The sequence below is a fragment of the Octodon degus genome, unplaced genomic scaffold, assembly GCF_000260255.1.
Source record: "Octodon degus isolate 3935 unplaced genomic scaffold, OctDeg1.0 scaffold00001, whole genome shotgun sequence".
Lineage (NCBI taxonomy): Eukaryota > Metazoa > Chordata > Mammalia > Rodentia > Octodontidae > Octodon > Octodon degus.
The window spans coordinates 7,082,675-7,097,142 of record NW_004524577.1 but is presented as its reverse complement, the minus strand read 5'-3'; the positions used below and the strand labels follow the sequence as shown (position 1 = coordinate 7,097,142).

Genomic DNA, 14,468 nt, shown 5'->3' with positions numbered 1-14,468 from the left:
CTCCTTGGCCGGGCCGCGGCGCTCGGGCTCCAGCGCCAGCAGCCGCTGGAACATGCGCAGCGCGGGCTCGGTGAAGCGGCGCCACTGCGAGGGCAGCCCGGGCAGGCGGCCTCGCTGCCAGCGCACGAACTCCTCGAAGAACGCGTCGGCCCCGGACGCCGCCTCCCACGGGAAGTTGCCAGTGAGCACGCAGAAGATGAGCACGCCGAAGGCCCACACGTCCACACCCGTGTCCACCGCGAAGCCGTCGGCGCGGCCCGCCTGGCACACCTCGGGCGCCGTGTAGGGGATGGTGCCGCTCACGCGCTTCACGCGGCAGCCCACGCGGCGCGTCATGCCGAAGTCCGCCAGCTTCACGCGGCGGCACTCACGGTCAAAGAGCAGCACGTTTTCGGGCTTGATGTCGCGGTGCACCAGCTGCCGCCCATGCATGAAGTCCAGCGCCAGGCCCAGCTGCTGTACGCAGCGCTTCACGGTGTCCTCGGGCAGCCCCACCTGTCACCAGCACACAGGGGCCACACTCAGGGTGAGGGATACGCCAGGCTCAGAGGCCCTGCCCTCCCCTGTGGCCGGCCCTTCCAGTCTGGTCCTCTCCCGCCCCTTGTCTGCCTGAACAGCTTTGGTCCCGCCTGCCCCCTATATGGCCAAATGGAACGCAGCGACTGGGTACTGCGATAATCCTGCTCTGGCGTCGCCGCTTCATGCAAACCTCACAATGAGGGCCACTAGGCGACTGCTTTGGCGGGATGTGAGGTCCGAGAGGCCATGGCCACCCAGAGCCCTCTGCCCGCCATCCTCCCCACTCACCTTGCTCCAGGGCCATCTCCTGTCCTGGGCAACTTCAAAGGGGGCTGCTGCGGCCGCTCCTGCCCCTCTGCTTCTTTCAGAGCACTCACCTCAGCCTGCGGTTAACTGCCTTGCCCTGGAGTACTTTCCCCACTAAGGCAAGAGCAGAACCTTAGTTCTTCAGCTCCTGCCACAGTGACTGATACACACTAGGCGCCGTTTCCTCAGCTCACCCTCTGGGGCCCCAAACACCACCTCCCAGTCACCACCTCAAATACCTGGGGAGGGATGATGTCAAACAGGTCCCCAGCAGGCGCATACTCCTGGGCGAAGACGTAGCAGTCTTCTGTCTCGAAGACCACGTCGAAGATCTTGATGATGAAGGGGCTGGAGGACAGGCTGTTGGTGATGCTGACCTCCCGCAGAAAGTTCTTCAGCTTTGTTTTGCTCTTGTTTACAAACTTCAGCGCCATTTTTGTGCCTGGCAGGGGCCATAGCAACCGGGTGAGGGTCTGTCTCTGCCTGTAACGCATACCTACCCCTGTCCGTGGCCAGCCTCAGCAGCCATGCTTACCCTCACCTCTCACCTCGGAGCTCGGAAACAGCCCAGGAAGAACCAAGACCACAGGGTGGGGCCCAACAGGCTACACGTACACACACTGGGTCTTCCATGCCAGCATGTGGCCCTCCAGGGGGGTAGTCCCCAGGGCCTATGCCCTGGCCCTGCTCTCACTTCCCTGCCATACTATATACTTCTTTGTCTTGTTGGTGCCCATGGCTCTCTGAGCCCAGCATCCTAGCTTGGGCCCCACTGTGCCTCCCAAGTCCAGCACATAGTAGGTGCTCAGCCAGTGTTAGTTAAACGGAGGAAGGAAGAATGTGTATTCATGCTGGTGCTTAGCAGCTTCCATGAGGCACTGACGCTTCACAGGCCCCGCCAGCATTTCACATCCACGGCTTGCGCTTCGCAGCGGCTCTCTCAGGCCGGCACCAGAGCTTCCCAAACAGGACACTGAGACACAGTGAGCCTTAGCTGGCAGAGACCTCTGCCCCGGTATGCACGGCTGCCTGGAACTCACACAACCCCTGCCCAGCTGGCTGAGTGGGCGTCACGGTGAGCCCATGCTATGGTGGGCATCAAGCCTGCTAGGCAAGCAAGGCGGCTCTGGAGCTGATCCCAGGGTGTCCCCCCAGTTCACAGCCCATGTGGCTGCATGGCCCTGGTTGTTATGGCGCATACCTGGACATCCCCCAGAGCCTCCTGTGCTGATCGGTGGGGCATTATTGGAGGTGGCTGCATCTAGGTTAGACGATGCTGCAGTTCACAGTGTGATGCTAGGATTAAGAGCGCCCACACTGGGTGTGCGTGCCACCCACCCTAACAGAGCATAAGCGACAGAAACAGGGTGCTGCTGCTTGTCTTTTGCTGACTCCTGCCTGCTCTGTAATGCCCCTCCTCCATGTGCTGCCCTGCCTTGGAGCCAGCCTATTATGGACTGAGACCTCTAGAAACTATGAGCCAAAGTAAATCTTTCCAGGCCGGAGATATAGTTCAGTGGCACAGTGCTTGCCTGGCAAGTGCAAGGTCCTGAGTTTGATTCCTGGCACTAAATAAATAAACCTTTCCTCTTTTAACTTTAGGTGTTGACCATTTTGCCTCAGCAATGAGAAAAGTAACCAAGGCCCTGGTGAGGTGGTGGAATGTCTTGGTTCTGGTGTCCTCATCAGAGAAAAGGAGGTGGCCACTCTGGCCTCCTAGGGCCATTTCCCACTACCTATAAGCATGGTGCCTTGGTCCTGAGGACTCACCTGCACCCCTGTCCACCTCCCAAGGGTCACCTGTCATTGACTCACTCCAAGCACAAGCACTAGTCCTGCCTCTCCTGAGCTCCAGAGGTCCCTGGGGCATCCCAGATGGCCCCACAGCAGCCCACCCTACAGTCAGGTCAGTACTGCCCTCTCCACTTGACCCTCTGCCTCTCCCCCTTTGCACCCTCCTGATCCCCAATAGAGAGGCCTGGCGCTAGCTTAACATTCTCCCACCCTGAGGACACTCACCTGTACCCTTGTAGGACACCAGGTCAACCTTCCCGTAGGTGCCTTTGCCTAGTTCCCTGACAAGTTCATAGTGCTTGGTGACATCACTGGCAGCCAGTGTGCGGAGGGTCAGCGCCTGCATGTCTTCTGTGAGGAGGGGCACGCCTGCTCCCGGCCCAGGGGCAGTCCCCAGCCCACAGCAGGGCAGGGAGTGGGGTGGCTCGGGCTCTGGGCAGCCCACGCTCATCTTCTCCCTGTTGTGGGCAGTGGGACATGAAGAGTGACGTTGGGCTAGGTCCCCCTCCTCCACCTACCCTCTGCCTCCCAGCACCCAGGAAACTCCCAGCTGAGCCCCATGCCAGGTGCAAGATGACCACAAGGGGGCAACAGTTCTCTTGGCTTCAGAGCTGAGGCTTCCCAGCCTAGGCAGAAGCCATTCAGGGTCTCCTTCTACATCTGTGCACCCCTGTTGGCCGGTCTCCTGCTGTCATCCGCAGGGCCAGGCAAAGCACACAAATCTACGTCACACCAAGACGTGGCCATGTATCAAGCACACAGACATGTTCCCATTCACGAGCTCTGGTCTGCAGAGACAGGAGCTGCGCTGGGGCCTTTCCCAGGCCACGTATGTGTCCTGTCACGGAGCCGCACCCAAAGCCTGCTCTTATGTATTAATGAGACACCTGCTGTGGCCATGTGGGTATCCAAGGCCCAGGGACAGTGCTGAACAACACAGGAGAATCCCTGTCCTTTGGGCTTATGTCACATGGGAAATGGATAAGAAAAATCAGAGACACACAAGTACATGGGTAACATGGGATAACACAAGCTGTGAGGGGCCAGAGTCACACTGTTACCTGCCTCAGCCAGGTAGCCTCACTCCACACTCTGGCAGGGCAGTACAGAGGTGGCTGCACACCAGCGGGGTCCATGACACAACCCACCCAAGGACATGCAGTGTGGCTGTGGCCCCAGACTCGAGGACAGTGTCTACCCTGAGCAGTCCCAGCCTGTCTCCCAGAGTCCCAGCCTGAGGCACCTTTGGTGTCCACATGGGCCGTGTGGTGTAGTTCTGAGCGTGTCTCCACTCCCACTCAGTGTGTCCTCAAGTCTACCTGCGGGAGTCAACGGGAAGCAGGCGCCATGGTGTGTGTGTCGGGGGTATCCAGGGGCTGCAGGAGACCCACTCAGGAAGACGCTTCGTGGGTGACTGTGAATGCTGGCTGGATATGGGGCTTTCACCCCCCATTATAACTTCATTTTTCCAGTTTTAGCAAGGTACATCTGATATACAACAAACCACAGATTTTAAGTATATGATTTGATGAGTTTTGACACACGTATATTCATGAAGCCATGACTGCATGAAGAAAATGAACACACCCATCCCACAAGAGCTTCCTGTTGCCCTTTAGGAGTCCCCACCCTCCCGCCCTTGTCCAGGTGTCCTCCTTGGGGACAGGGCAGCCTGGGTGTGAGTCCCTAATCTGCCACCTAGGAGCTAGATACCCTTGGGCAGATTATTTGTCTTTGTGAACAGACACAGTGACTGTGCCTACTTCATATGGGCTGCTGGGAGGCTGAGATTAAATTACTGTGCAATGGGGTGTGGCGGTGCGGCCCTGTGGTCCCAGGGGAGGCACCAGCCCCTGGCGCTGGGGCTGGGTGCTCGCAGCCTGGCCTAGCAGCCGCCCCCCAGCCCCGTGGCTGTTTCCTCTGCCTTCCCCTTCCCCTTCCCCCTGGCAGCACGACCCAGCCTCCCACTTCACACGCAGAGAAGGCGCATCAGGAGGGAGCTTCCTGGCCTCCCACCTCACACGGCACAGCTCCATCTGCACCGCCCTCCCAGCTGGCTGGGGTGCAGCAGCCCTGCCCCCACTCCGGCTCCCACCCCTTCTGCTTCCTCCCCATCCTGCGCCTTCCATTCATGAACCAGCTCTGCTCATGGTCTCTGTTCTAACAGCCTTCCCACCCCCAGTTACTGCCTTTTCTTTCCTAGTTCATTTTAATCATAACATGTGCCAGGGAAACCTATCTGAAATGCCACCAGCCACAGCCTTGGGGTCTGGTCTGCAGCCGGATGAGCCCCCTTCCCAGGCCCCCACAAGGAGAAATGGTGCCAGGCCCCAGCAAACTGGTCTTCCTTCCCCCTCTCCTCTGCCCTCCAACCCTGGCCTGGTACCTGTTGCCAGGGCTGTGTGCTCACAGATGTGGGCTGGGCAGCCCCACCCCTTCCCCCAGTCTCTGCTGCAGCCCCAGCTGGGTTACTGTGGGGAGACTGGGCCAGATCGGGATGCTGTCTCCCTCCAGTAGCCTCTCCCTGGCTTTGCGCAGCCGGGGGCCACCTCTTCCAAGCCTGCCAAGTGTCTGTCCCCAGAGGAGGATGAGGACCAGAGTCAGGAAAATTGAAGGGCAGCTGCGAGCACGGCCATCCTTGGTGTCCCTGTGTGCACCCCCGGGGTCCTTTCTGTAAACCCTGTGGGCTTCCCCAAGAGGTCCCACGAGCACACAGCCTCTTTGCTTTCAACGACCACCTCCCAAAGAGACACTGGGCTGCTCTCCTCACTCACAGTGATGTGTGTGGCCGCCCCACGGCTCCGAGGCAGGCGGCAGTTTCCGTGTACCTATCTCCTCAGCCTTAGCCACAGTCCATCTCTGCCTCCCCCGGAGCTGAGCTGGCCATTGTGAGCAGCTGCATGCCTTCAGCCCACAGGCCTCTGAGCTGCACCAGGCATGTGCTAGACAGGGCCAGGGGCTGGGTTTGGACCCCAGGGCCAGCCTGTCAGCAGCCCCACCCATTCCCCTACCATTCCTAAGTGACTCTAAGGCCTGCTTCACCACCTCTAGCCTGGCATCCCCAAGTCTTCCTCCTGCTGGTCCTGTAGGTGCTCTGTTGAGTACCAGGATTTGGACCTGGTATGGTCAGATAGAAATCTGCCTTAGGGACCCAGAGCCTGTGGGGCTGGAGCACAGCCAATACTCGCATCCCTTTCCTTAGTGCATTTCTTCCTCCATTGGTCGGGCAAGATGTCAACAGGAGACAAGGAACGAATCCACACACACCTGTCCCTGCTGCTGTGTCACCCCCCAGGTACACACTGCTGCTGACCCAGTTACCATGCATGTGACTTAAGAGGCACAGTAGAGAGTGACAAAGACTGCATGGGCTGCTTCGGGGCTTAGTGGCCTTGGCCTTGGCCCTACTGTGTGCCACTTCTTAGTTGTGTGACCTTGAGCAAGTCACACCACTTCTCTGGCCACCAGCTTATACATCCGGACAATGGAGAAAACAAACATACAGCCCTAGCTCCTCTATCTTACCTACTGCGGGCCGGGCAGGGTCCTAAAGACCAGCGAGCTAGCTTCATTCCACAAGGCAGGTGTCATTGTCTCTACACCATCCGTTTAGAGATGACAAAAATGAGGCACAGGAAGTCTGAATAACTTGCCTGGCATCACACAGCTGGCACTGGGACTGGTTCCAAAGTTGGTACTTAACCCACTCTGTTTTCCCAAGCCAGGATGCTAGAACATCTCACTCCGATCCCTCAGCAGCTGAGTGGGAAACCGAGGTTCAGCAGAGGGCAGAATCTCGGGGGGGCTCAGGCCTCCTCCTCAGCTCCTGCCAGGAGCTGACCTGGGTGCCAGGGACTGGCCAAGGTGCCCCACAGGCATAAAGCCGTTCTCCTGGTGGTGATGCCACACGGCAGGCATGGCAGCTCCTTCCAGATGAGAGAACATGGGGCTGCGAGTGAAGCACGACACATCTGCTTCACTGAGGGGCTGCGGAGGCCAGCTCGATCCCAATACTTGGTCAGCACTGTTCCTTGTTGCTCTGCTCCCACCGCCGCCGACTCGGCCGTGAGCTTGGCAGCATCGGGCTGGATTCTCCACTGTCCTCCCTCCCTCCAGACAGACAGCACCGCCTCTGCTCACACTCAGGCTGACTGTGCCAGCCCAGGGAACCCTTCGGGCCCTGCTCCTCACAGGTGTCCTCACTGGCCCCCAGGGAGCCCCTCCACCTTCCATCTGTGTGGCCAGGCCAAGGGCGAGGAGGGGGGTCCCTGGTCTCCATGGCAGCAGTTGTGGCTCTGCCACATGCTGGGAGGGCCACTGTGGTGGGGGAGGGTTTCCCAAGCAAGAAGCAAGACTGAACCGCCCACCACTTCCTGTTGGCAGGCGGCCTGGGCTGGGTGCCACCTGTGTGAAGCTAAACCCAACTCAGTGCCCAACTGAACTCCACGCCCACTGTGCACACACACAAGCAAACGCAGAGACACCAAGGCACGTACACATGTGCCCAGGTGACAAGTACACAACGCAAACACAGGCACAAAAGCACAGACACAAGTACAGACACACAAATGAATACCAACACACAAGCCTGTATGCGTGTGCACAGAAACAAATACACACAACCCCAAAAGCATAGATGCATGCACACACAGTATGCAGGTGCAGACATACCAATCACCGTGCAAGCAAGCAGAGAAAGAGGTACACACGTGTGCACACAAGCACAGTGTCACAAGTTGTGCAAAATTCCCTTCTCTGTGTCCTCACAAGAGCCCTGAGAAGTTGCTTGTTGTACAAGAATAGTGTAATTGAGATATAACCTACATATCATCAAACTCACCCACTGTGAGCGCAACGTTCAATGATTTTCACAACCTACAGCGCTGGGCAACCATCGCCACAACCGAGGGATGTTCTCTACTTTGTAGATAGAACAGAGCTCTAGGAGGTGGATGGTCTGCACGTGGTCACCCCACCGACGGCCAACTCTCCACCAGCCTGTGTCTCCTCTTCTAAAACACAAGGCAGCTGCTGGAAAGTGGCTGCCCAACAGGGGACCACATTCCCACCTCCTTCACATCCAGGCATGGCCAGGGGGCTTCCCCTGTGGGGACGTGAACAGAGTAATCCGTGTCACCTTCTCTGGATAGGAAAGGCCTTTTTATTTTCCGAGGTGTCAGCGTGCTGTAGAGCACTGCAAAACCCTAAGATCAGGGGCCGGGGAGATAGCTCAGGAGAATAAGCGCTTGCCTGGCAAGTGCAAGGTCCTGAGTTCAATCCCTGGTTCCGACCCTGACCCCCCCAAAAAAACCCCTAAGATTGTGGAGCTTCACAGAGGAGGACAGGTGTGGAAGGCCCTATGCTAAATGAGAACGGCCCACCCGGTCCCACAGGGCAGAAACAAGTACCTATTGTGTTAAGCTGCTGCGGAAGTGAGCTTATTTGTTACAGCAGCTGGCAGGTCGCTAATTCAAGGGTTACGCAGCCCGGAAGCGAGAGCTAATGTGAACCTCGGTGTGTTCAACTTCCTTGTGTGTAGCCAGACGTCACCCAGGATGGTAAGAACACTGAAACCAAGGGACAAGAACCCAGCCGCTGGGGGGAAAGGCGGTGAGAAGTCTGTGGAGAAGGCGCACCCTTATCCTACCTCGTGGGAGAATTGTGGTCCTGTAAGTATATATCGAGCGCTTGCCGTAGGCTAGGGGCTTTGCTACCCATTGGGGTTAGTGCACGTAATAATCACAACAATCCCAGAAGGTAGATACTAGGACTATGCCCTCTTTTTCCGAAAGGAGTATCACTATGGTTTCAACAGCCCCTCCAAAACTTATGTTGAAATTGTTTGACATTTTAACAGCATTTAGAGGTGGGATCTCTAATAGATGGTTAGGCCATAATGGCTCCACCCAAATCACTGGGCTAATTTGCTCCTGCAAGGGAGGGCCCCCTTTCCTCTGCCTCTCTTGTGCCTTTCTTCCTTCCACCGGGGGATGGTGCCGGAAGATGGCCCTCAGCAGATGCCAGCAACTTGACCTTGGGCTTCCCAGCCTCCAGAATTGTAAGGAACAAAACTTCTGCTCCCTTTACACCACCCAGTCTCTGGACTTTGGATACAGTGACACTGAATGGGCTAAGACAGTGACGAAGCACGAATGTGCCAAGGTACCTAAAAGCTCAGCTTTAGCCTCCAGCCCTTAAAGCCCTCAGCTTTAACCTCCAGGTCCCAGGCGCTTCTGCTCTGGGTGCTGCGAGGTTCCTGGAGGTAGGCAGACCCAGGCAGAGAACAACTCAGAAGGCAGAGGGAAGAAGGGTGCTCTCCCCCCAGGTATGGGAGCACAGGCTGGAGGCCCATCTGTTGGGGGCTCAGTGGGGATGAGGTTGGACCAAGCAATGCTTTTCTTTTTTTGTGGTATCAGGGATCGAACTCAGTTCTGTGTGCTGGCCACGCTGCGCTGTCTCCTGGCCCCAGACATGCCCTTCTGATTCACTCTAAAGTCCTAAGGTTCTCTGTCCCCATCCAGGTGCCTTCGCTCAGGCCATCAGGTCTGGGCTATGTCCACGGGCAAACTGCAAGGGTACACCAACAAGGGCTGGTCGGGAAGGACCATCTAGTGACTGGAGGACCTTTCCTGACGGGCTGCCTCTCTTCTCTTGTATCTTTATTAAAAATCCCAGTGAAAGAACCAACCATGTGGGGAATGAGGGGAAGAGGGAGCCCGAGTGGCCTCTCTCACTTGCTTAACTCTGCTTTCTGCAAGAACAGGGGGCTGGGGCTGCTTCTGTAGCCTGCATGCTAGACTCAGCTGTCAACCCCTGTTCCCCTCTCACCTAGCTCCAAGTCCCTCTCCCTGATCCTCCTTGTGTGTGGAGCCAGATAAATTGTCTCAAGACCAGATTTGACTTGATCCTTGCCTTGCAGTTTCTCCAATAGGCTTGGGCTGGTCTTCCTCCTCTCCAGCAGTTCCCCTTCTTTCAGTAACACCCCTTTTCTTGGTCCACCAGGCTCGGTATGGTGGTTTCTACTCCACCTTGCAGGGTGGGTCTGACTCAGCCCTGCCCAACCACCCCAGAGACAAACATGTGGTCACAGGAAACCCACCGGAACGGAGCCCTCTCCCGCGGCAGCTGGGGGCTGACTTTGTTGACAGGGAAGCAGAACTGAAAGCCAGAGAATTTTCTGGTGCCTGTGAGGCCTGGGCCCTGCCGGGCCTAATGGCAATTTTACTCCTGAACATTTATTTCATGAATCAGTAAATTTCCTTTTTGGTTTAATTAAACTGGTTTGAGTTGGGCTTATGTAACTCCCCACCTAAAGATTCTAGACAAGTTTACCTACATCCCAGCAAGAAACCCAAGAGCTCCTGAAAAGCAAGCCCCTGCCTTAATCATCTTGCTATTCCCAGCACTTAGCAGGGCTGACAAATGCCGGGTGAATAATGCCTTGAGTGTTTGCGAAGTTGTAACTTTTTATATCTCAGCTTTCCTGGATGTGACCCTGTAGGCACCGTTATTTTCTCAGGGACTGCGTGAAGTACCATCAGTCGCCCATTTTACAGTTACAGAGATCGTTGGGCAGGAGGGGACAGTGATTTGCTCACCTCCACATGGTCAGTCAGTGGCAGGATGGACAAGAAACCAGGGTGCAGACACACCTTCCCCCGGCACGGTGGATGGGAGTCGCTGTGAGTGGCACTGGTCACCAGACCAAAAGGCCAAGGTACTATGCAATGGATAATGACCATGGACACGAAAGTGATGACAAGGAACTAACACATTGGGAAGCCCTGTCTTACACCAAGCGCCTCATATAAATGAGCTAATTTAATCCTCACATTCTTTTATGACATGGGAACTATGACCATCAATCCTGACATGACTTTGCTGGATTAAGAAACAGCTAGCAGTGGGGCGCAGTGGAGCACACCTGTAATCCTAGCACTTGGGAGGCTGAGGCAGAAGGATCACTACAAGTCTGAGGTCGGCCTGGGCTATAAAGCGAGTTCAAGGGTAGCCTGGATGGCACAGTGAGACCCCGTCTATTGGGTTAATATTATCCCCTAATTATTGCAGATTAATCAGGCCTGAAATCTCCCAAACAAGTGGACAGCGAAGGCTAACATAAAGGAGACAAATGGAATGATTTCAGGGCTCCAGAAAGATCAAAACCCTCTTGCAGAATTCAAGATTCTCTGGGTTAAGACAAAGAACTTCTCTAGGAAGCCTGTATTTATTATGTTACAAAACAAAGGAGGGGAATACCGAAGAAACCCAGGAATTTGGGCAGGACTTGGGAATCCCTTCAAGAGCTTCTCCAAGGAATACATTATGTTAATTTAGAAGAACTCTGTCATCTCCAGGAAGGCCCTCACTGCAGGAGTGAGATGCCCGCAGCTACAGTCTCTATCTAGCTAGGCGAGGTTGGAGCTAGGTGTCTTCAGGCGTGGCCTTGTCTTGTCCTTTGATACAGCAAAGTCTTACCCACCACACAGGCTGCCATCTCCAGACAAGGGGCCTGCCTTGGGCAGAGTCCCAAGGAAACATGAAAAGCCAACTGGTTAATATCAATCTTGCTCATAGCCACTTTGTGGTTGCCTCCATCACCTGTCTCAACAAACAAACAAATAGCCCCACCTAGCAGATTAGCAGAGCAAGTAGAGCACACTGCTGGCTGGGTCTGGCTGGGTCACGGAGGCGAGCCCTTGGGTACCAGAAATGATCCCTTGCCCAGTCTTCTCTGGCACTGTTCATCCACTCTGCTTCCTGGTTGCCACAGATGGGCAACTGTTGTCTGCACATCCTTCCACCACGCTATTTCTGCCACAGAGCCACATGACCATGGACTAAATCCAAAGGAACCACAAGCCAAAGAGACCTGTGTTGGACATTTTGTCTCAGCAACAGGAAAGTGACCAACATGAGTACTATCATTGACCCCAATTCATCCATGAGGAAATCGAGAGCAGTCACGGTCAGTCCTTGATCAAGATTCTCCAACTAGGAAGTAGCAGAGCCAAGATTCAGGTGAAGGCACCATCACACTGGTGTCCAAAATCTTAGCCACTATGCTCTACAATCTCTAAAACGATCTGATAAGAACGACCACTAACGTTTTCAATGTGCCGATGCTTTGCAGTGGTGCCGTAATTCAATCCTCACAGCTCCTTTTCACAGGACAGACTCAGAAAGGCTAAAGACATCCAAATTTCCCCAGTTCATGAGTAGCAGCAGAGCCAGAGGCTGAAAGCCTCTTTCCCCCCGGCTTCTCTCTCATCTTCACTCTTGATCTCTTGGCCTTCCTGTAGCCCCATTGTCTTCAGCACCACAGGAGTGGACAGCGCCCAGAGGGGGAAAGGCTGGAAGGAGGCCCTAGGATAGGCAATGGTCAGAGAGGAACTGCTTTAGAAAAGCCAGGGCCCCATGCTTCAAAGGTACATGTGGCTATTTTGACATTCATTTAACAAACACTGACCAAAAAACACTTAGGTCACACCCAACCTTCTCCTACCACTACAAACAACAGACATGTCATTCTGTAGCACGGGCCAATGTATCTCTACAATAAATTCTAAAACTGTAGTTGCTGGGCTAAAAGATGGGTGTGTGTTTATGTCTACAGAGTGCCCGGTGCTGTGCGGGGACCATGCCACTGCTCCCCTGGTCCTGCAGGCGAGGGGTCTTCTTGGGACACAGCAGCGGCCTCCAGCTCTCTCCTCCTGTCTGGGCCTCCACACCAGCTGAGGGGAGGCCAGAAAGTCGCGATGGTGACTGCATGATCTCAAAATGCGGGAGCAGTAAGCAGGGCCCTCTCATTCACTTGCTCTGGTAGCTGCCCACCCTCAGCACCTAAGCTGCCTGGTCACTCCCCCTCGCGGCCCTGGTCTACACCACTGTCAACTCTGAGCTACCACAGTTAACTTCCTACCTGGTCTCCTGGTTCCCATAGACAGCTCTCCCTCAGCTCGTTGTCTTAGCCCCAAGTCCTGCCCTGTACTCCCTCCCCATCCACTCCCTGCCCTGCCGCACTCCCTGGGTTGTTTCCTGAGCACAGGCTCCTCCTGCCTGGGGCTATGCCCTCTGCAGGCAGCTCTTCCCTTCATCTACCTGGCTCCTCTCCTGGTTTTGCTCACATGGCACCTTCCCTACCAGGGCTGCCCTCTGCCCTCCCATCCCCCACGGCCTGCTCTATTTTTTCCCAAGCAGAACCTATGACTTTCAAATGTATTACATAATTCACCGACTTGCGACATTTATTTTGACTGTCTCTCCCCGCTAGCACTTGCGCACCTAGAGGGCAGGGACTGTTCACAGCTGTATCACCCAGGAGCTACTACAGTGCCTGGCACACACTAGGCACTTCGTAAATGCCTCAATGTGCACATGACCCTCTGGGAAGAGGAGGGGGCAACCAAGTGACAGAAACCTCATCAGCTACCATCCTGGGCAGACCAGAACCAGGGGGCTGGGAGCAGGCAGGCTCAGAGGCGAGCATCAGGAAGTGAAGCCCTCTCTTCTGTCCCAAAACAGGTATTGCTGTCTGGCATAGAAGGATGTCCCTCACCCTCACATTGGTTTAGGCCTGGGCAGGAGTATGCCCCATGTGCCAGGGAGCAGGAGAAGGGGCAGCGCTGGGCCCTCTGCCCCAGACACAGGCTTGTGCCGTGACTGGCAGAGGTTCCTGCCTCTGCTGCTGGTCCCCAGGGAGCCTACCCAGGTCCTCATCACTTCAGTTTTCCAGTCTATGAAATGGGCTAATTTAGTTGGCTAATCTCATCCCTTCCTGGATTACTCTGAGCTCAGGGCCTTTGTCCCTGAGAAACAGCTGAGGGTGAGGGTCCCCAGGAGCCTCTAGATCAGACCACTGCTTCCCTGCAGTCCTGTGACACAAAGAGAGACCTCACTAAACACTCTAAAGCGGGGAGAGGAACGGCATACTCTCAAATTGCTTCCTCGCCTTTTCTGGGAGCAGTTCTTACATCTGTCCCTGTGTAGTGGTATGGCCTTGGGCTGGCTGTGCCACCAGCCTAACCTCAGTTTGCCCATCAGCACAGTGGGGCTATAAATGCCCAGTGCATATGGCAGGCTCCAGTGGGGAGGAAAGGAGCATTCCCTAGAGTGCCCGGCATAGAGCCAGGCTTGGTGAGACCCGGCCTGACAGGGCTGAAGTGGCGGCACATGTTTGTCTCCCTGAACTCTGGGAGGATGAGGCAGGAAAATGTCAAGTTCAAGCCCAATGTGGGTGATTTACTGACTCTGTGTCAAAGTAAAAACAAAAAATGCCTGGAGATACAGTTCAATGCAAAGGCTCTGAGTTCAATCCCCAGTACTAAAAAAGTAAGCCAAAAAAACCCCACTACCTGCACCACCCGGCCAGATGGGACAGGGCCCTGGTTCTGTCACTGACTTTAGAGGGGCCTGGTTTTCTCTTCCATCCATGGAAGTCTTCTGGGGTTTGTTAGCTCTTGTCACCTGAAGCAGCTCAAGCTAGAAGGGACTGTGGTCATCTGACACCCCCATTTTCGAGACAAGGAAACTGAGGCAGAGCTGGGAATAGCCCAAGACCAAGCCACCAATGTGGGAAAGCATGCAGTCCTCACAGCAGCCTCCCCCACCAGGGCGGCAGGCTCCCTGTGCCGCCTGTGTATGAGGCTCCATGCCTGGCTCCAGCTTCAGCCTCCCCTCCCCACCCAGCTGGCATGCAGTCTGCCCCTTCCCCGGGCACATCCTTGGTGGCTATTAATAGTTTGTGACGCTGTCTGCCTACAGCTGGTGCCCGGAGCTGAACAAGCTGCCCAGCCTCTTCTGGCCCTGGTGGGAAGTGGGAGCCCAGGCCCACTCTCCCAGGTACCCAC

At 55.6% G+C, this 14,468-nt stretch overlaps 1 protein-coding gene across 1 annotated transcript in view; it reads right to left on the bottom strand.

Annotated features, from left to right (window-relative positions):
- The window catches only part of Sbk1 (SH3 domain binding kinase 1), a 24,408-nt gene that overhangs the window by 2,915 nt on the left and 7,025 nt on the right, over window positions 1-14,468 (bottom strand). Inside the window, exons 2-4 of the mRNA XM_004623140.2 lie at window positions 2,845-3,077; window positions 1,065-1,267; window positions 1-495 (exon numbers count right to left, since the gene is read on the bottom strand). Of these exons, the coding sequence (XP_004623197.1) occupies window positions 1-495; window positions 1,065-1,267; window positions 2,845-3,070 (924 nt within the window). The 5' untranslated portion in view covers window positions 3,071-3,077. The remainder of the gene's footprint in view (window positions 496-1,064; window positions 1,268-2,844; window positions 3,078-14,468) is intronic.